At 40.5% G+C, this 22,163-nt stretch overlaps 2 protein-coding genes across 3 annotated transcripts in view; one reads left to right on the top strand and one right to left on the bottom strand.

Moving 5' to 3' along the window:
- Positions 1-22,163, bottom strand: part of LOC115500051 (centromere protein P) — a 230,225-nt gene that overhangs the window by 147,519 nt on the left and 60,543 nt on the right. The gene's annotated exons all lie outside the window — the stretch shown is intronic.
- On the top strand, positions 361-20,279 carry OGN (osteoglycin). Its single transcript, XM_030294368.1, has 7 exons — positions 361-534; positions 2,717-2,803; positions 4,330-4,336; positions 12,682-12,840; positions 15,357-15,559; positions 17,523-17,618; positions 18,410-20,279. The coding sequence occupies exons 1-7, from the start codon at positions 361-363 to the stop codon at positions 18,578-18,580; spliced, it is 897 nt and encodes a 298-aa protein (XP_030150228.1). The 3' UTR covers positions 18,581-20,279.

The following is a 22,163-nucleotide window of genomic DNA, read 5'->3' as shown; positions in this document are numbered from 1 at the left end:
TACAGGTATCCTAAGATTTCCGTTGCTTACAAGGACCTTGTTTACAGCATCTAACTATTAAGAAACTGAAATTATCAACATTACTTGGGTTTTGACAGAAAAAGAAATAAAACCACTTTCTGAGACTATTTTTTAAGAATGTCACTGATACATAGAAACTTTCAGCATCTAATTAAAGATCACTAAGGGTTAAATACTTGTTCTCTGGCCCCTACTGCGTACACCCTGCCAAAAAGTCCTCTAAGCTTTTAAATATTGCTTCGAAGGTCTGCGTTTTTACTTCCAGGGAAAAAGAGAGCATTGTCCCGCAGTCAGCAGGCCACCAGCTCATGAACTCCAGGCACCTGGACTTCTGCTAGCATGACGATGCTGCAGTCTGTGCTTCTCCTGCTCCTGTCCGTGCCTCTGATAAAGCTGGCACCACCAGCTCAGCAGGACCCACGCATCACCTATCACTATGAGACAGATCATTCTGAAGAAACCTTGTTTAGTCAAGATTCTGAGGATAAATATCTGGACAGAAAAAATATTAAGGTACTTTATTTCTACTCTAAATTTAACTTCTGAAACAGTCACCCATTTAGATGCATGTTTTTGGTTTTTTTTTTAATGTGTCTGAAAAGGGGAAAGAAAAAGCACTTGTAATGACTGAAAGTAATTCAAAAAACTGTCTCCAGGATTATACTTTGGGGAGGTATGCATGCCTCCCAAATTAATAAAAAGAATCTATGGTAACCAAACAGTATCTATAGCAACCAAAACAAAATTTAAGGAAAACTAAACTTTAAGATGATCTCTTACTGGTTGAGGATTTCTAAGTAATGTTATAAAACGCCCTATATGTGCATATTATATTGCCTCCAAATAAAATAGGAGAAATTGTGTATTAGGAGAAACAATCTTGGATTACCAGCTTAAGATTTATTAATTTAGGAAGAAGTGGTTCATGGAATTACATACTTATTTTGGGGTCTATAGCATTTCACTTACATATGCCAACTATGTAAGTTACCAAAAAATGAAAAACTCCTTAAGGTGGGGCTTAATTTTTAATCAGTTTCAAAGACTCAGACTCTTATCAATTTGTATCAAGTGACTGTAAATTGTCCTTGAGTTAATATTCTACAGGGATGACTTCATATTACATCTTTCGTACTCCACTTGCACAGGCTGAGTAATTACTTGCGGTTTTCTTGGCACGCAGAAATGAACGCTGGGTAAGGAAAAAGTTAATGCAGCACATAAGTATCTGGTCCTGCCTACGGTGTGTGCGTGTGCATGTATGTGTCTCACATACACAGACAGAATGGAAAATGAAAAATGCAGCCAAATATATAACAATGTTGACTGCTTTTCTTCAGTGCACAATGACTAAATGTTAACACTGTAATTTCTTTCAATGGAGTTGGTTAATATGCTGAGTATTATTTTTGCCCAACATTAAGAGAAAAAAGATAGATATCACTAGTCATAGCTCCAGATTTTTAAAAAAGGCCTATCGTACCAATAAGCTATTGGCTCACATGGATGATTAGAATCTATCAATCAGTTAAAAAAAAAAAAAAACAAAAAAAAACCCTTCAAAATTCCATGGTCCCTAAAAAGTAGCTAGTAAGTTCTTTGCTTCTTTTCTCTACATTGCATTAGAAGTCTATGCTCTTAATACAAATATAGGGACTAAGGTAATTGTGGAGCAGAGTAGAATTCAACAGTACTTAAGTGGAGGGGCTGTTCCAACAGAACCCACTTGGGAGAATAAAGGAGTCAAGATGGACATGAAGGGTAACATGATTCTGGAGGGCACAGACTGGGGCCCCATGCAACCTATGTTAGTCTAATGGCAGAAAATGTTCTCTCCCAAGATAGGAAAGAGTGATACAGACCCCCAGAGCAAACAGTCTGGACTGGGGGTCCAAATGGGGTAGGCAGAGGAGAATAAAAGGGCTCCAAGTGCCAGGGTGTTGTTCAGGCATGAGGTAATGAAGGGTCACTTGCAGAAGAGGCCAAAAGCTTACTCTATGTCCAACACATGCGACGTGACTAGTGCCTCAATCCTGTTGAACATGGTAGAATCTGGAATCAGGAACTCAATTAAGACAAGACCACACATGATCCCAGTGTCGTGGGATCCAGCCTTGCATTGGGCTTCATGCTGAGCGTGGAGCCTGCTTAAGATTCTCTCCCTCTCTCCCTTTGCCCTTCTCTCCAGTTCTCTCTCTCTCAAATTAGAAAGAAAGAAGAAAGAAAGAAAGAAAGAAAGAAAGAAGAAAGAAAAGAAGAAAGAAAGGGAGAGAAAGAAAGAAAGAGACAAGACCATGAAGAATAATTAAGAGACCTACCCTACATGAAGATGGTCTCATTTCAGGCTGCAACTCGGAAAAACTTTCATTCTGTGTTGGAGAGTTCCCTCCAGCTCCCATTTGGAATTTCAATATATTCAACATATAGAAGGCAAAGGCACTGAGATAGGGTTTTGGAGATAAAAAAAAATTAAAAAGACCTAGTTCTTTTACTCAAGGAGTTGACAGTCTGGAGTACAAACAAGGTAAACAAATATTTACCTTATAAGTTTAATGAACAATACACAAAATCTTACTGTAGCACAAAAGAAATGCCACTATGACCATGAGAAGGCAGGTGTTGCCTATGACTCTCAGTTTTATAGTCAAAATCAGACTTTATCACACCTGATAACAAATTTTTATTTTTCAAATAGGAAAAAGAAACTGTGATATTACCCGATGAGAAAAGTGTTCAGTTACAAAAAGATGAGAGTGTAACACCACCATCCCCAAAAAAGAAAGTGACGGTAAGTATGCATACCATGTCATCTCGTGTCTCACAAAGAACAGTCATAAATAGGTTTTTATGGAACTTTATTCCTTAGAGTAGTAAAAAATGGCCTTAGGATACAGTAAATTCAAACAGCGGAATTTTATCTCCAGTGATAACGTCAGCTGGTATGTTGGGAGTGCACATCATTTGCCATCCCACATTTTGTTTTTTTTGTTTTTTTTTTTCAATATATGAAATTTATTGTCAAATTGGTTTCCATACCACACCCAGTGCTCATCCCAAAAGGTGCCCTCCTCAATATCCATCACCCACCCCCCCCCCTCCCTCCCACCCCCATCAACCCTCAGTTTGTTCTCAGTTTTAAGAGTCTCCTATGCTTTGGCTCTCTCCCACTCTAACCTCTTTTTTTTTTTCCTTCCCCTCCCCATGGGTTTCTGTTAAGTTTCTCAGGATCCACATAAGAGTGAAAACATATGGTATCTATCTTTCTCTGTATGGCTTATTTCACTTAGCATCACACTCTCTAGTTCCATCCACGTTGCTACAAAGGGCCATATTTCGTTCTTTCTCATTGCCATGTAGTACTCCATTGTGTATATAAACCACGATTTCTTTATCCGTTCATCCGTTGATGGACATTTCGGCTCTTTCCATAATTTGGCTATTGTTGAGAGTGCTGCTACAAACATTGGGGTACAAGTGCCCCTATGCACCAGTACTCCTGTATCCCTTGGCCATCCCACATTTTGAATGACAAACATGGAACAGGAACATTCAAGAATAACCAAAGTACAAGTTTAGCCTCTACAGAGTGTGCTTCTGTCTATATAAAATCCCTTCAAGAAACGTTATTTAACATCAACTATTTACAAATACTATGTACAGCCTGGGGGTAAGGGAAATAAAATATAATTCTTAACTTCAAGAAACTCACAGAAGACATAAAGATGGCTTATACATGAATAATTGTAATATACATTTTAATTAAAACAACAGAAAATGTACAAAATAACACAGTCCTCCTCAATAACTCCTACCTATTTGGTTTATTTTTGTTCTATCATGGAACAGCATTTCACAGGACATTTCACAGGACAACATGAAATAAAATCAGACACTAATTAGTAAGACATCCCTTGCCCTTGGATAGGATGACTCAGCATCGTAAAGATGTCAGCTCTTCCTAAATTTGTAACAATAAACTGCTTTAAAGAGCTGGTAAGGAGGATTCTCAAGTTCATGTAGAAAAATCAAACCTGCATGGAATCAGGTTTCAGGGAATCACTGAAAAATGGCAGGTATCTGCAGAAACCAGACATACTACATTAGAATATACTTCAATGTCTCTATACTTAAATACGTGTGATACTGGTATATGAATAGCATACAAAATTCAGAAAAACAGAAACACATGTAGAAACTTAGTATATAATAAATAAGGCATCTTAAATCACTTCTGAAGCAAAGATGGTATTTTTAAAGATTTTATTTTTAATCTCTACCCATCATGGGGCTCAAACTTACAACCCTGAGAACAAGAGTCACACGTTCCACCGACTGAGCCAGCCGGGAGCCCTACAGATGGTATTTTTTAAAAATGGTGTTGAACCCTGAATGTAATATCACACTGTATGTTAACTGACTGGAATTTAAATAAAAACTTTAAAAAACTTTAAAAATAAATAAAATATGTTGTTGGACAACTGAATAGTCAATGGAAAAGGGATACTGTTAGATCCACACTTTTCACAGAAAAATAAACCCCTCCAAATAAATTAGGGTCAAAATGTAAAAAGTGAAATGATGTAAATACTAGAAGATAAACTGTGTGTGCGATGCCTCATAATCCAGAGAAAATAATAGAAAAGATCAATAAATTTGATCCCATGAAATGAAACTTTTCCATGGGAAACAGCATCATAAATGAAGTCAAGCACAACTGAAAAATGAGAAAAATAGAAAAAAAGTTAATATCTCTAATTTATAAAGAACATATAAAAAGCCAGAAAAAAGAAAATGGCAAAAAATCCATTGGTAAAACCAGAAGATGAATCGGCAATTCACAAAGTGATATAAAAATGGCCCTTAAACATATGAGAAGACGTTCAATCTCACACATACAGAAATGTAAATTTAAATTATATCGAGACACAAACATTTTTAACCTATCTGATGGACAAAAATTAAAACTGTGACATTAAACCTATATAATCCATTGGCAAGGCCTTGGGGTATCAAAGACCCTCATACACTGCTGGCAGAAATACAAGTAAGTACCATGCTTTTGGACAGGAATTTGGCAATATCTAACAAGGCCGGTATGCACTTACTTTGTGACGTAGCAATCAACTTCTAGGAATTCACCCTAGAGATACACCTCCACGAGGGAGAAAATACATATGCAAACATCACTGGAACACTGCCTGCAAACACAAAACTCTGGCAACAATCTAACTGCCCAAACACTGAAGGGAGGTTGAATAATGTACGGCAAGTCCACGCAAGGGCATACTATGCAGTTGTAAAAATAAACAAGGAAGATCTCTATGAACTAACATGAAGTGATTTCCAGAATATATTATACAAGAAAACCCAAAGTGCAAAGGAGTAGCTACAGTATGCTGCCTTTCATCCAAGAAAGAAAGAGACACAAGAAAATATACATGCATCAGCTCACTTGTGTGAAACGACATTCAAGAAAGGTAATTTAATTGTGGCAACTAGTTACCCACAGGTTACACATGGGACCAGGGGTGGCAAGGAGGGAGAGATGGACGTTGGTGGGGTGGGGGAACAGGAGTGTGGAACTTCTCTAAGTATACACTTTCTCTGTAGATTTGGTTTTATTTTTTTTTGTAAGATTTTATTTACTTAAGTTTATTTGTGTGTGTGTGTGTGTGTGTGTGTGAGAGAGAGAGAGAGAGAGAGAGAGAGCGAGAGCGAGCACAAGTGGGAGAGGGACAGAGAGAGAGAGACAGAGGAAGACACAGAATCCAAAGCAGGCTCCAGGTTCTGAGCTATCAGCACAGAACCCGACGCGGGGCTCAAAACCACAGACTGTGAGATCATGACCTGAGCCGGAGTCAGACACTCAACCAACTGAGCCACCCAGGCGCCCCCGTAGATTTGGCTTTGAACAAGGTTATAGTTCATATACGTAAACAATTACATTTATAAATAAAATATACAAGGATAAGATAAAAAAAACTGGCATACAAATAGAAACAATTTCATTTCAAATGAGTAACACACTAAAGTGAAAAGAAAAATTAACCCAAGTAACCTTTAACTCCAGGCTATAGACAAAACAGAATGGATAAACATTGACATTCCAGCAAGCAGGTTTCTTTTCCACGGCGATGCAGGTCCACAGCGATGAAACCCCTTAATGTGAGGCCTAGCACTGAGTGAGGTATATACGCTGGATAATGAGAGCCAGGTTTCTCGGTCAGAGAAGGTGCTACAGACGTGGTGGGGGAAGCCCAGAGTGAACACTGTGGAGTTGGACTGGAAGCAAGAGATCGGCACCAACTCGTGGCCTGTACGCAGATACAGAAATAGGTACAGGCATGCCTTGTTCTGCTGCGCCTCGCTTCATTGCGCTCCACAGACACTGCATTTTTCACAAATGGAAGGTTTACGGCAACCGTGTGTGGAACAAGTCTTTTGGCACCATTTTTCCAAACTTGTTCACCATTATTATATTTGTTTCGGTGATCTGTGATCTTTGATGTTACCATGCTAAGCTGAGGCACCGCGAGCCAAGCCATATAAGATGGTGAACTTAACTGATAAACTTGAACTGGTAACTGATGAACTGTCGCGTTCTGGCTGCTCACCTGTCCCCCCCTGCATCTCTGCCCCCTCCTCAGGCCTCCCCATTCCCTGAGACACAACAGTACTGACATTAGGCCCACTCAGAACCCCACAACGGCCCCCAAGCGTTCAAGTGAAAGGAGGAGTCACGCGTCTCTCACGTTCAGTCACAAGCCAGAAAAGATTAAGCTTCGTAAGGAAGACAGGGCGAAACCCAAGCCAGGCTGAAATCTAGGCCACTTGTGCCAAACAGGTGGCCAAGTTGTGAAGGCACAGGAAGAGTCCTTGAAGGACACCGCACGCATGCGCCACTCCAGTGGACACACGGGTGGGTGATAAGCAAGGGAAACAGCCTGACTGCTGATATGGAGGAAGTCTGGCCGGTCTGGATGGGAGATCAAAGCGGCCACGACGTTCCCTTCAGCCAAAGCCTCGCCCAGAGCAAGGCCCAGACTCTTCGATCCGGCGAAGGCTGAGGGGGTAAGGAAGGAGCAGAAGAGGTAGGAGCTAGCAGAGGTTGGTTCAGGAGGTTTGGGGAAAGAAGCTCTCTCTGTGACGCCCAAGTGCAAGGTGAGGCAGCACGTGCTGATGCAGAAGCTGCCGGAATTATCCGGAAGATCTGGCCGAGAGGACTCAGGAAGGTGCTCACACTAAACAGCAGACTTTCCATGCAGATGAAAGAGGCTTCTGCCGGAAGAAGGTGCCACCTAGGATTTTCATGGCTGGAGAGGAGAAGTCAGTGCCTGGCTTCAAAGCCTCCAGGGACAGGCGGACTCTGCTCAGGAGCGGATGCAGCTGGTGACTTGAGGTGGAAGCCAGGTGGAAGCTCCCTGGCCATTCTGAAAACCCTAAGCCCGTAGCAATCACGCAAAATCTCCCCCGCCCGTGCTCTTTACTTGGAACAACAAAGCCTGGCGGACAGCAGATCTGTCCACAACACGGTTGACCGACTGGTTCAAGCCCACTGTTGAGACCTGCTGCTCAGGAGAAAAGGTTCCTTCCCAAAGATTACTGCTCAAAGACATTGCACCTGGTCACCCAAGCGCTCTGATGGAGACGAGCAATGAGATTACTGTTGCTTTCACGCCTGCTGCCAACACCACCACCATTCTGCAGCCCATGGATCGAGGGGTAATTCTGACCTCCAAGTCTCATTAGTTAAGAGACACCTTTCGTGAGCTCATAGCTGCCATACACACCGATTGCTCTGATGGATCTGGGCAGAGTAAACTGAAAACATCCTGGGAAGGAGTCACCATCCTAGATGTCATGAAGAACACTGGGGATTCGTGGGAAGAGGTCACGATTCAACACGAACAGGAGTTGGGAAGAAGCTGGTTCCAGCCCCAGGGAGGACTTTGAGGGGTTCAGGACTCCAGGGGAGGAAGTCACCGCAGACGTGTGGCAACAGGAGAACCGGAAGCCGAAGGGGGGCCTGAAGACGGCAGGGAGCTGGGCCACCCCAGGATACAACTCCAACGGATGGGGACTTGCTTCCCGTGGATGAACAAAGAAAGTGGTTTCCTGAGACGGAGTGTGCTCCTGGTGACGATGCTGTGGAGAGTGTCAAAATGACAACACAGAATTGAGAATATCACACGAACTTAGCTGACAAAGCAGCGGACGGGGTGTGACAGGATAGACTCCGGTTTTGAAGGAAGTTCTGTGTGTAAAATGCTACCAAACAGCATCACGTGCTACAGAGAAATCATTCTTGAGAGAAGAGTCAGTCAACGTGGCAAACGTCACAGTTGTCTTATTTTCAGAAATGGCCACAGCTGCCACCACCCTGTAGGGTCAGCAGCCATCAACATCAAGCAAGACCCTCCACCAGCAAAAAAATCGTGGCTCGCTGGAAGCTGAGATAATGGTTAGCATTTCTTAACGGTAGAGTGTTTTTTAATGTTTATTTATTTTTTGAGAGAGGAGAGAGCGAGCAGGGGAGAGGCAGAGAGAGGGGGACAGACGATCCAAAGTGGGCTCTGTGCTTGACAGCAGACAGGCCGATGCAGAACTCGAACTCACGAACCAGGAGATCATGACCTGAGCCGAAGTCAGACGCTTAACTGACTGAGACACCCAGGCTCCCCAACAATAGAGCATCTCTAATTAAGGTATGAACACTGTGTCGTTAGATATACTACTACTGCACCCTTCACAGACTACAGTATGGTATAAACACAACGTTTATAGGCACCAGGAAACCAAAAAGTTCATCTGACTTGTTTTATTGCAATATTCACTTTACTGCAGTGGAACCAAATGTACAATTTCTCTGAGGTTTGCCTGCATACACCTTTGTCTCTATGTGAGAGTATATGTGTATATGCACATGAGGTGTGTGTGTGTATGGTGTATTTATCTATGTCCATATGTAAGAATGTACGTATATGTCTATGCCACATATCCCATTTATACCTGTGTATATATGTATATTAAATACGGAGAAACAGACAAATACACATATATATATATCTCCCATCCGTCCTTGTGGAAAGAGCCTAGAAGCAATGAGATACTAGCAGCAATGAGCACATCAACATTCAAATCTTGGTTTCTAAATATCAGTCTCCACAAAAAGAAACCAATACTCCTTGAAGAAATAACTGATATCAGGCTTGGGGCAGGGAAAAGGCAAGACTGCTCTGAGACATCTTATTATGCCAAAAAATAAGAGAGTTCTTAAAGAATAATGGGGATATTTAACATTTTAATCAATCAAAATTATTTTTCAAAATGTAGGTATAAATTTGTAAGAGACATACAAGACCTGCACACTGAAATCGAGACAACTATGCTGAGAGAAATTAAAGACAACCTAAAAATATGGATATATTATGTTCAAGGATCAGAAAACTCAGCATCATTAAGATGTCAATTTTTCACAAATTTATTTATAGGATTTAACTCAATCCCAATTAAATTTTTAGCAGTCTTTTTGAAATTAAGAGGCTGACTCTGAAATTTATATGGAAATGCAAAGAGCTTAGAATAGTCATAACAATGTTGAAGAATACAGTTGGAGGATTTACACCACCTGATATGAAAACTTACTATAATGCTGCAGGAAGCAAGTCATTGTGGCATTAGCATAAAAATAAGCAAGTAAACAAGCTAAGTTGGTTGAGCTTTAGACCCTTGATTTCCAGCTCAGGTCATGATCTCTGGCTCCATGCTCAGCGTGGAGTCTGCTTAAGATTCTCTTTCTCTCCCTCTCTCTCTCTCTCTCTCTCTCTCTTCCCTCCCTCCCTCCCCTCCCCCCCCCTCGTGTGTGCTCTCTTTCTCTAAAGATAAACATACATATATGGACAAAAATGAAAACAAAAACAAAAAACAAGTAAATCAGCAAAACAGAATACAGTCCAGGAATACATTTACACAATAGGGTCAACTTTTGTTTGTTTGTTTTTTACAATGGTGTCAATGAAATTCAATGGGGAAAGGATAATCATTTCAAAAAATGGTACTGAAAAACTTGAGAGCTGTAAGTTAAAAAGATGAACTTTCCTGACACCATATATAAAAATTAACTCAAAATGGACCTCAAACCTAAACATCAAGAGCTTAGACTATACAACCTTCAAAAGAAAACCTAGGATAAGATAGTGGTTGGCAAAGATTTCTTAAATATAGGACAAATAGCACAAACCATAAAGGAATCAACTATTCTTCATGAAAATAAAAAATATTTGCTATTCAAAAGACATTGATAAGAAAACAAAAAGACAAGCCACATAAAGGAAAACATTTGCTAAACATAAATCTGAGAAACAACTTGTATCTACAATATAAACTCTTATAATTCAGTGACAATAATATGAAATCACCATTTAAAAATAGGTACATGAGTGGCTCAGTTGTTTGAGCATCCAACTTTGGCTCAGGCTCATGGGTTCGAGCCCCACATCTGGCTCTCTACTGTCAGGTCAGAGCCTGGAGCCTGCTTCAGATCCTCTATGCTCTCTCTGCCCTCCCCCGCTCATGTGCTCTCTGTCTCAAAAATAATAAATATAAAAAAAAAAAAAAAACGGGGCAAATGGGGGGCTCCTGGTTGGCTCAGTCGGTTAAGCAACTGACTTTGGCTCGGGTCATGGTCTCATGGTTCATGGGTCTAAGCCCTGCATCAGGTTCTGTGCTGACAGCTCAGAGCCTGGACCCCGTTTCAGATTGTGTCTCCCTCTCTCTGCCCCTCCCTGCTCATGCTCTGTCGCTCTCAAAAGTAGATGAACATTGAAAAGAAATTAAAAATAGGCAAATGATATGAACATTCTACCAAAAATATGTGGATGGTAAATAAGTTTAAAAAAATTGCTGAGCACATCAGTCATTAGGAAAATATAAATTAAACCACAAGATACCACAACATGCCTTATGTGAAAAGTCTAATAGTACCGAACGCGCACGAGGATGTGGAGTAACTAGAATCCTTCTGCGCTGAAGGGACTATAAAATGGCATAACCTTTAAGGAAAACAGTGTGGGACCTTCTTCAAAAGCCACACATCTAGAAGATGGCCCAGCCATTCTGCTGTTAGGTATTTACTCAAGAGAAACGCAAGTATCACAACCACAAAAATTCTACATAAATGTTCACAGCAGCTTTCTAAGGAATAGTCAAAACTAAAAACCCAAATGCCCATAAGGAAGGACTATACAAGCTGCATATATTAATACAATGAAATACTATTCAGTAATAAAGAGGAATGAATTGCTGATATGCAGAGAGGAAGAAGCTCGATGAGAGGATATACTGCTTGGTTCTCTTGGAAATGCCAACTGCTGTGAATGGACAGAAAGCAGACCAGAGTGGTTGCTGGGAGGGACGGATTACAAAGAGCATGACAACACTCTGGGGTGATGACTACGTCAATTACTTCAATTGCAATAATGGTTTCATGGGTATATACATAATGCTGGAAAGTTATAAATTACACAAGTGAAATATGTGTAATTTATTAAGTGTCATTTAAACAGAACACAGCTGTGACAGAAAAAAAAAGCTTAAAAGAGTTCACACTGGCTGATCTGTGACGATTTGATGATCAAAATAAATATGATGGTAACTTACTATGACCCATGGGATAAGGAATTCGTAAGTTCATACTCAACTGATAAAACTAAATAAATATGAAGGGAATGTTCCACGCTGCACCAGCTGTCAACTAACATAGAAAGAATGATGGAATTAGAAAATCATAATTTGAAACTATCCTAGTAATAAACAATTCAGGTAAGAACCATCAATAGATGATAAAATTACTGGGTGGCAGTTTGGTGACAGACCAGATGTTTAGCAGCTCCAAGTATTTTCTCAGAAGATACTCCCTAATGGCAGACCAAAGAGAGCATCATCAAGGAATGGGTCAAGCAGACAGCACATGCTTCCCAATACCCAGCATGGCAGAACCAACACCATTTCCATCGTATTTCTATCAAAAATTAGGAACCTCAGACAAACCCTAATTGAAAGACATTCTACAAAATAAATGTCCCCCCAAATAAAATGTTCTTAAAATTCAAAAATTTTAAAGTTATGAACAATGAAGACTAAGGCATTGTTCCAGGCTGAAGAAGATAAAGAGGTATGATGAGGATATACAATGGGGTCCCTGCTGTTTCCGGGACACTCTCATGTCCAAGTGCATAGTCTGCTTACTTACCTGGTAGTTTATAAGCTCCTTAGCTACGGTCATCCATCTGCAATGTGTCTGTGCCAAACCAAGTGATGAATCAAGCTTATGTTTGTTTACCTTATGTTCTGCTTTATGAACATTAAGTATTCAAATCAGAAAATGTAAATCAATTCAGCAATTAAATGTTCAGTGCTAAAATGATAGAGAATAAAAAACATATGGGGTTACAGGATCTAAAATAAGATCCTGGTCAGTTATCAGGTACAATACAGGTCACTGGCTAACACAACCATGATACCTTCCTGCTATCACCTTTAATTCTGTAAAATATTTTTTCAGATTAGTGAGAAAACTCATGATAGCAATAATTTTACCACTAGAGGACAAATGTTTTTAAATTACAGTTTATATTTTTATGATTTTGTTTCCCGACTTAGAAATGCCCACGTGCCTGTTGTGTGTGTGTTTAAGCGGCTCTGTGTACTGTGAGGAGGTTGACATTGATGCCGTACCACCCTTGCCGAAGGAGTCAGCCTATCTTTACGCACGATTCAACAAGATCAAAAAGTTGACGGCAAAAGATTTTGCAGATATCCGTAAGTTAACTTTACATAAAATAACTCACACTAAGTCATGTTAGTGCTAGCCTCATAAAACACAAGCTTCTCGGCACCTGTGGCTGTCACATCTAGGGTAGTCACCGCTGGAGTGTTTAAGTATCCACCACACTTCACAAACATCCACAGGCTTGTTGGTGACTCCTTTCCACTCCATTCAAAGGTCCCCATCACCTTTCTTTACTGGTGCCTTTCATGTCGATGTTGACAGCCCATCAAACATATAGGCGACGACGCCTTCTTAGCCGTAGGACTCTGAGATCCATCTGCCTCGGTCCATCAAGAGCACCAGTATGACCAATGTGCTTCTCCAACCTGAATGCATTCTTCACAATGCTGCCACCACGATAAAAGCAGAAAGTCTCCCTTTCCTTGCTTTAACTCAAGGTTCTTAAACCTGGCTGTATACTAAACCCATCTGGGGAAATATTGTAAAAAACAATGGTACCAGGCCCTAGTCTTCAGAGATTTCAACTGAGGTCTGGGGAGAGGCCCAGGTGTCATCATGAAATACCACCCAACTCCTCAGATGGTTCTCATGTGGAACTAATGCATTTCGCTCCTTCCCAGGATGCTTCTGACATCCCGTCAAACCGCACGACAGCTTGCCTCCAGGGCACTGCTGTGAGCACAGCACAACCCTCCACTTCTCTGGTGCCAAGTCCCTGAAGAAAATCCCACCAAACATGCACACTGGCCCCACTACACATTTATGAGATTAACCGGAACAGCATTCATGCTGCAGGTGGTGGCTCCCAAATGACCCTAGTACGGTTATTCCTCATCACTTCTGGACTCCACACCTATACACTCACCTATGCGGTCACATGCATTTGTGACTCCAAAATCAGTACATGAAACATCCACAGTCATTGCAGACACGTACACAGTGGCAGAACACTGGGGTTACCTAGCCGCAGCTGAACAAGGTGACCTGTGCCATTTTGTTTCAGCTCTTACACTGTGAGGTGTCCTGTTCAGTCTACTTAGGGCCACATTTTCTACATTTTTGTGCTTTTTGCTATTTAAAACGCTCCCCAAGTGCAGTGCTGAAGAGCCGTCCAGTGTTCCCAAGTTGCCTCACAGGGAAAACACTGCATAGGTAATCTTCATTCAAGTGTGACCCACAGAAACTGAAGCTGTCAGTTCAATGTTAATATATCAATAATACACACTAACTGCAATGCTCTTAAAAAGAAACACACAGGGGGCACCTGGGTTGGCTCAGTTGGCTAAGCATCCAACTTCAGCGCAGGTCATGATCTCGTGGTCGTGAGTTCGGGCCCCACGTAGGGCTCTGTGCTGACAGCTCAGAGCCTGAATCTGACTCAGATTCTGTGTCTCCCTCTATCTCTGCCACTCTCATACTCATACGAAAGAGAGTCTAGTAAAAACTAAAGAAATGAAAAAAAAAAAACAAAAAAAAAAAAAAAAAGAAAAAAAAAAAAAACATTAAAAAAAAAAAAAAAAAGAAAAAAAAAATTTTGTACTAATTGGTTGACAGAAATGTGTGACCAGAGGCTCAAAGGAGCCTAACCCTTTATAGTCCCTGGGAGCAAGGGTCCGTATTCACTAATTCAGTGTCTGCAGTGACTACCTCAAATATGGAATGAGAAGCAAGGTTCCTCAGCATCCCAGACAAATAAAAGTCTCTCTCTCTCTCTCTCTCTCTCTCTCTCTCACACACACACACACACACACACACACACACACACGCACTGAATTTCTCTCTCAGTCTGCATCACTTTAACAAATTCGGGAACACTTCTGTTTGTTGTTGTTAAGCAATAAGGCATAGAGAGATTAAGAATTTATCTACAATCACAATGCAACATTCTGCGGAAAAGTCCAAAACAATACCTACAATGATTCTACTCAATCAAATGTAATGCTTCAGGCGCCTGTGCGGCTCAGTTGTTGAGCATCTGACTACGGCTCAGGTCATGATCTCATGGTTCGTGAGCTCAAGCCCCGCATCGGGTGAGCCCCGCTCTTCTCTCCCTCCCTCTTTCTCTCTGCCTCTTGTGGGATATTCTCTCTCTCATTCTCTCTCTCTCTCTCTCTCTCTCCCTCTCCCTCTCCTCTCTCTCCCTCTCTCTCCCCCTCACTCAATTGCGCCCCTCTCTCTCAAAAAAAAAAAAAAAAAAAAAAAAGTCATGCTTAGTTCCCATGATTTGCAACCACAGTTTGTTTCGAACCACCTCAGCATTCTGGGGATTCAAACACTGAAGGATGGAAGGACTCCATTAACTGTAAGTTCCCTTCCAACCCTGAGACTCTAGGGCTCAAGAGACAAAGGCCATCGGTGTCAAGCACAGAGGGATGCTCACTATTTATTCAACAAAATTTACCGATCTACTCATCACAGACACTATTAGATACTAAAATAAAAGGTGTTTGAATGACCTGATACACCAGTGCTTCTTCTTCAGTCCACATAAATGAGACTTTAACTTCATATTTTTTGTATATTTTCTGTGTATTTTTCCTTCAAGCCAACTTAAGAAGACTTGATTTCACGGGAAATTTGATTGAAGATATAGAAGACGGTACTTTTTCAAAACTTTCTCTGTTAGAAGAACTCACACTAGCTGAAAACCAACTACTGAAACTTCCAGTTCTTCCTCCCAAGCTTACTTTATTCAATGCAAAATACAACAAAATCAAGAGTAGAGGAATCAAAGCAAATACATTCAAAGTAAGTTTTGTATACTGTGACCACACACAGTATCAGTTTATACAAATGGTAATACGATAAAAGAAAGAGAAACTCTGGTCTAAAATTTTGTTTTATATTTTAAAACTGTTTCTACAAATGCCGGAAAATACAGTTCCAAAAGTAAATGCTCAGTTTTACTTCTACCACTTAAAAGTATCAGCCCATAAAATTCTGTAGGTAGCCCTTCTTTTGAATTCCACAACGGCACCTAGTACAAAATTCTATATACAGTACAAATCAAATACACTTCTTCATTTAGTAACTCAAGAAAACCTACGTACAGGAAAAAGGGAAGGTGATCTACTCTGATTTACATAGCCAGGTTGTGTCCAAATGCACAGTCTACGGCGAAATTACCGCCTCAGCTGAGACCTGCACAGGTGATATACTCATTCCCAGTCCTGGAAGAAGCCCCAGATAAACAGATGATTGGGCTGCTACTGGCAGTAGACCTCATTCATAAGTAAAGTCTGTGGCTTCTAATGATAACATCTAATAGAAACACTATGAAATATCATCAAGTTTATAACAATCACACAAAGGTACAATTAGTCCACACGTACAATCTGTCAGAAAATGTAAAAATACTCCATTTTCCTTTTCTTCCCGTTTACACTTAAGGAATCCCTTTTCAGTTGTAAGGGACACTGCGAAGGCACATCACAGTTCCTCAGAAGTTAAGGATTATTAGGAGACTTTTCAAAACAGGACTCACTTTAAACATAAAAAACCTTTACAATTTGAAGATATAGTAATTTCAGCTGGTAAGCCTCTGACTGACATATTAAAGACCTACAGGAGCTGATCAACGCTTCACAGGCGGAGTGTTTGAGTGCTCTGAACTTTACACATGCTTTCCATCTTGAAGCCCTATTATAAAATGATACACAGTAACGGTCTACTGATCATGAAGAGTAACTCAATACAGACCAGTAGGGGAAAGTCATACCTTGCTAAATATTTAATAAATTGCCCCAGAAACATCTCACTACCAAGCGCGTCTCTTAGGAGCACAGGCACAAAGCATTCTATTGTGCACCATTTTACTGCATTTCACAGACACTGCACTCTTTACGAACTGAAGGTTTGGGCTGACGCCGCAGTGAGCAAGTCCAGTGGTGCCCCTTTGCTAACAGCGTTTGCTCACTATGTCTCCAGGTCACATTTTGCTAATTCGTGCGATATTTTAAACTTTTTCATTATTATTACATTTGTCACGGTGATCTGTCATTAGGGATTACAACTCCCTGAAACGTCAGATGATGGCTAGCCTTTTTAGCAATAAATTATTTTAATTAAGGTATGCGCATTCATTTTTAGACATAACCTACTATATCATAGTGTAAACATAACTTCATATGCGATGGGAAACCAAGAAACACACTGGGCTCACTTCATCGCAATATTCGCTTTATTGTGGTGGTTCCTCTGGAACCGAACCCACGTTATGTCCAAGATATGCCTATATCCATTTTGCTAGAAACTGGTGGAGGTGAAATGAGAAGTTCTAAAGGTTCAAGAGAGGTTATGGCAGCACCAGGATCCAAGCTCAATCCTGCATAGGAAATGACCTTACTAGCTGTTCATGAGACAAGTCAAATGGCCCCAGCAGCTAGCATGAGGTCTGAGGCTGGGAACGGCTGGGTACTCAGTGGTTCGATGAGTGGAAAGAAATGTGGGGGTGCAGCAAGACTTTAGCACCCTTTATAAAGGCCCAAAATACACTACTTGGGAAACAAAAAAAACCCCTTAAAACCAAATAACTACCAAAGCAGCAATTGATAGTACTGATTACCAGGACCTATGTACACATGTGTACACATATGTGTATATGCATGCACACGTGCACACATGTAGACGCATGTGCATATATCATAGTTTGAGTCCTGTGAAAATGTACTGACCTCAGTGATGATCAAGCAGAAGTAACTTCTCCTTACAGAAACTGAACAACCTCTCCTTCCTGTACTTGGACCACAACGCCCTGGAATCGGTGCCTCTTAATTTACCAGAAAGTCTACGTGTAATTCATCTTCAGGTAGGACTGCTCCTTTCATAATATCTGATGATGTGAATGTAAATTACTATTAGTCAATGTTATGACTCATTAGGAAGCTCATTTATCCACATGTAAATTATGCCCATCAAATATTACTAACTCGGTGGCCTGAGAGCCCCACCCCACCCCGCCCAGAGAGGCCCAGAGCCCCCGAGCCCCCCGAGGACCCGCAACCAAGGTGTGAGTTCTGCCCTTAGAGTGGGCTCTGTTGCCAGGCATGCACGCGGCATCTCCTAGTTAATGTGACACATGGATCCGAGGCATCCGCGGGTGGGGGGCGCTACGACCTCTGGTTGGTGTCTCTTTCTCCAACAGCAGTGGACACTGTCCACTTGATCTCATGTTGAGGTAACAGAAGAGTGAAGAGGAACTGAGAGGAACTAAAATTGGTCTTCCAGCATCACAGCATTTCCCATTTGTCCTGTTTCTTTCTGTAAAGGGACATAAGGACACGGTGCCCATTCCGAGATGACACTCAAAAGCAGGAGAGTCTTTCCAGCCAGTATAATCTTATTTATGCTTAGAGCTTTCTGCTACATGGATGTTACTGTAAGAGCAAGCAATCTGTCTTCCAAAGCAACACTGCAGACTTAAACTGCGGGGGTGAGGGGACTCAGATTGCACAGAGGGTTTTATTGCCCTGAGGATACACAGGATGTACAGTATTTTAAAAACCACTTTTTAGATAGAATATTCTGTAAGATCCCATCACATAGAATACAAAAGGTAGATTTCAAATTTCTGAACAATTTTTTCCTTTTATTTTCTAGTTTAACAACATAACTTCAATCACAGATGATACATTCTGCAAGGCTAACGACACCCGTTACATTCGGGACCGCATTGAAGAGATACGCCTGGAGGGAAACCCCATCATCCTGGGAAAGCATCCCAACAGTTTTATCTGCTTGAAAAGATTGCCTGTAGGGTCATACTTTTAACCACTATCAATGCAGCATATAAGCTAAAGTACACACATGCATATAATCTGTCTCAACAGTGCCTAAAGCATAAATATTTAATATTAACTTTGTGTCCCATGATGAAGGAATTTTATGTTTTAAACAAAGATGTTCACAAATCTTACACATAACAAGCAAAATGTAAAACTGAATCCTGAAGTTCAAAACAAAGTCATGTGAAAATATTTAAGCAGCATTACAAAATCCTCATAGTTTATACCATGGTGCCATTTAACAGGTATGTTTTTATATAAATACCCCAATTTAAGAAGCACTATTTCCATTACTAATAACATGAAAGGGTAAGTCCAAAAAACTTTCAACTGCTGATCTTTCCGGACCTTTACTTGATCCCTAAAGCACTTAAGGATGATGTTCCAAAAACTTTGAAAGCTAAGTGTCTCCAGTAATCTCCCATTTTTCTGTTATGATTCACATATTTTTCATTATGAAGCAGGAACTTGTTTTCTTTCTATTAAGGCAGTTATTATATGTTTACTTAGCCTGAGAAATAGTGAACAGTCTCATACCTAGGCAAAACTTTCCAAATAAAGCGTAATTTTACTCTCCGATAAAGACCTAACAGAGTAATGTCCAATGTTATTCTGCTTTGTGGTCACACAGTTAAAGGCTTTAGCAAAACAGCATACATTTTTCCTTTCTCTAAATATTAAAATTCTAAGTCTACCATAAAACATTTTAAGGAGTCAAGCAGACCAAAATCAGTATGCTCATAAAAAACGTGAACGTTCATCCCATATCTCAGAAAATACCTATAAAGTTCTCCATTGTAAAGACTTTCAAACACGATAAATACGGAAAAATATTTTCTTTTTAGCACCATAGGGATGAGAATCTCATCAATAAATCTGTCCAAATGTAAGACATGAAAACAGTCAATTTAGTGGTGTTACTGAACACTACCTCCCCCCACCCCCCACCCCATATGCATCATACTCATGCCAACTGCCTATCCATTCACAGGAAAGCTTCTGAGCAACATTTCCTACAGACCCATGATTAACTGGTCATTGAACAGTGTAAGTCCACCTTCGATCTAATAGTGATAATTTATGAGGAAACAATGCTGCCAGATTAAAGATCCTAAAATAACCTTCCTCTTGCCCAAAACCCACTCAGAAGTCTTAGTCTCCTTATCACATTGAGGTTACATCCAAATTATCAGTGCTTTAGACACATGAGTCCGAACTGTGCATATGAAAATTTCCAATATTGTTTCCAACATAAATAATACATTAGAATCAAGTTGGTCTCTGTACACCAATCCCAGAAGTTATTCATATTTTTAAGCATTTGCTTCTGTTTTTCCCTACACAGAATGAGCTCCAGTTTTTCAATTTTTCCCCCATTTGTCAAGGTTGACCCCAAGATAAGCTTTTCTCACTGAAACATCTATGATCTCTCAAGGCCACAACAATTAGTCCTATACCACTTACTAACTCATTTGCTGATTTTATTTTGGTAATTGGTAATCGTAACTATATACTGCTTTCTCATTATTTTGTGTGCATGCCTCATTTCTCTGTGACTGAAAGCTCACAGAATACATCCAATATTCCTTTTATACCTTGAAAGTGCTTACTATAATATTGAGCACATCTGGATTGAATATACAATGAAAAGTACAAAATAAAATTCATTTAAACAGAGAGCTCTCTTTCATTTGGAAAAATAGAATCTTAAACTATCACAGTCTTGAATAAATCAATGGAAATAAATTACAACCTTATCTGGATAAAAATAAAGTGGATAAAGGACAGCTAAGTGTTGGGGATACCAGGAAAAGCCATCAGAGGAGACTTCTCTCATGTTTCCAGATGTAGCCCTATATTCTTTACCTAACTAAACTCACAGAGGAAAAAACACCTTAACTCAAATTTTAGAGAATTCAAGAATTCTGTGGTGTCCACAAAATAATAATTAGGAAAGAGCACTAGTAAAAGGTCGAAATTACAGAATTATCTTTAATTTTTTTTTTTTAATGTTTATTTTTGACAGAGAGACACAGTGTGAGCAGGGGAGGAGCAGAGAGAGAGGAAGACACAGAATCTGAAGCAGGGTCTAGGCTCTGAGCTGTCAGCAGAAAGCTCGACGCTGGGCTTGAACTCCAGAGCCGTGAGATCATGACCTGAGCCAAAGTTGGACATTCAACCAACTAAGCCACCCAGAAGCCCCAGAATTATCTTTAAAGGACAATTTCAGTGGCACCTTGCCGGCTCAGTCGATTAAGCATCTGACTCTTGATTTTGGCCCAGTTCGTGATCTCACAGTTCATAAGACTGAGCCCCACATCGGGCTCTGCACTGACAGCATGAAGCCTGCTTGGTTGGGATTCTCTCCCTGCCTCTCCCCGGCTTGCTCGCTCGCTCGCTCGCTCTCTCTCTCTCTCTCTCTCTCTCTCCCTCTCTCAATATAAACAAATAAACTTAAAAAAAGTTAAAAATATTTTACTCTTACAAACACTCCTGAAAGAACTAAGAAGACATCCATTAGTGGAGAGACATTCTGTGTCCATGGACTAGAAGACTGAACAGTTACTACACCAGCACCACCCAAAGAAATCCAGACTCAACCCAGGCCCAATTCTATTTTTTGAAGACAGAGAAAAAAACATTCTAAAATTCACATGGAACCTCAAGGGACTCCAAATAAGCAAAAGAAATTAGAAAAGAAGACTAAAATTGGAGAACTCACACTTTTTCATTTTCAAAGTTAATTACAAAGCTATAGTAATCGAAAGTATGGTACTGGAATGGACAGGAACATATAGAACAACGCAAGAGAACAGAGAGCCCAGAAAATATGGTCAAACAACTTTCAATAAAGGTGCCAAGACCACTCAATAAGGAAAGGACTGTCTCTTCAATAAACAGTGCCTAGAAAATCAGATATCCACATGCAGAAGGATGTAGCTGTACCCTTAGCTTACAATGTATACAAAAGTTAACTCAAGTGGGATCAAACATCTTAACTTAAGAGCTAAACTACAAAACTCTTAGGGAAAAAAAAGAGGAAAATCTTTATGACAATGAATTTGGCAATGAGTTCTTGGATGTAACATCAAAAGCATAGGCAACAAAGAAAATAAACTGGATGTCAGCAAAGTTAAAAATTTCTCTGCATCAAAGGACATTATCAGGGCGCCTGGGTGGCTCAGTTGGTTGGGCATCTGACTTCGGCTCAGGTCATGTTCTCACGGTCCGTGAGTTTGAGCCCGCGTCGGGCTCTGTGCTGACAGCTCAGAGCCTGGAGCTTGCTTCGGATTCTGTGTCTCCCTCTCTCTGCCCTTCCCCCACTCACGCTCTGTCTTACTCTCTTAAAAATAAATAAACATTAAAAAAAAAGGACACTATCAAGTGAATGAAAAGACAATCCAAAGAATGACAGAAGATATCTACCAACTATACACTTGATAAAGGATTAATGTCTAGAATACATTAAAAAAAAAAAAAAAAAAAACACTCCTACAGGGACACCTGGGTGGCTCAGTTGGTTGAGCATCCAACTCTTGGTTTCAGCTCAGCTCATGACCTCACAGTTC

This window comes from Lynx canadensis, chromosome D4 (assembly GCF_007474595.2).
Source record: "Lynx canadensis isolate LIC74 chromosome D4, mLynCan4.pri.v2, whole genome shotgun sequence".
Taxonomy (NCBI): Eukaryota; Metazoa; Chordata; class Mammalia; order Carnivora; family Felidae; genus Lynx; species Lynx canadensis.
This window is presented reverse-complemented; position numbering and strand designations above follow the sequence as displayed.

Coding starts and splice junctions, on each gene's coding strand:
- OGN (XM_030294368.1), top strand. CDS start 361: ATGACGATGCTGCAGTCTGTGCTTCTCCTGCTCCTGTCCGTGCCTCTG. Junction 535..2,716: donor TGGACAGAAAAAATATTAAG/GTACTTTATTTC, acceptor TTTTTCAAATAG/GAAAAAGAAACTGTGATATT. Junction 12,841..15,356: donor AAAAGATTTTGCAGATATCC/GTAAGTTAACTT, acceptor TTTTCCTTCAAG/CCAACTTAAGAAGACTTGAT.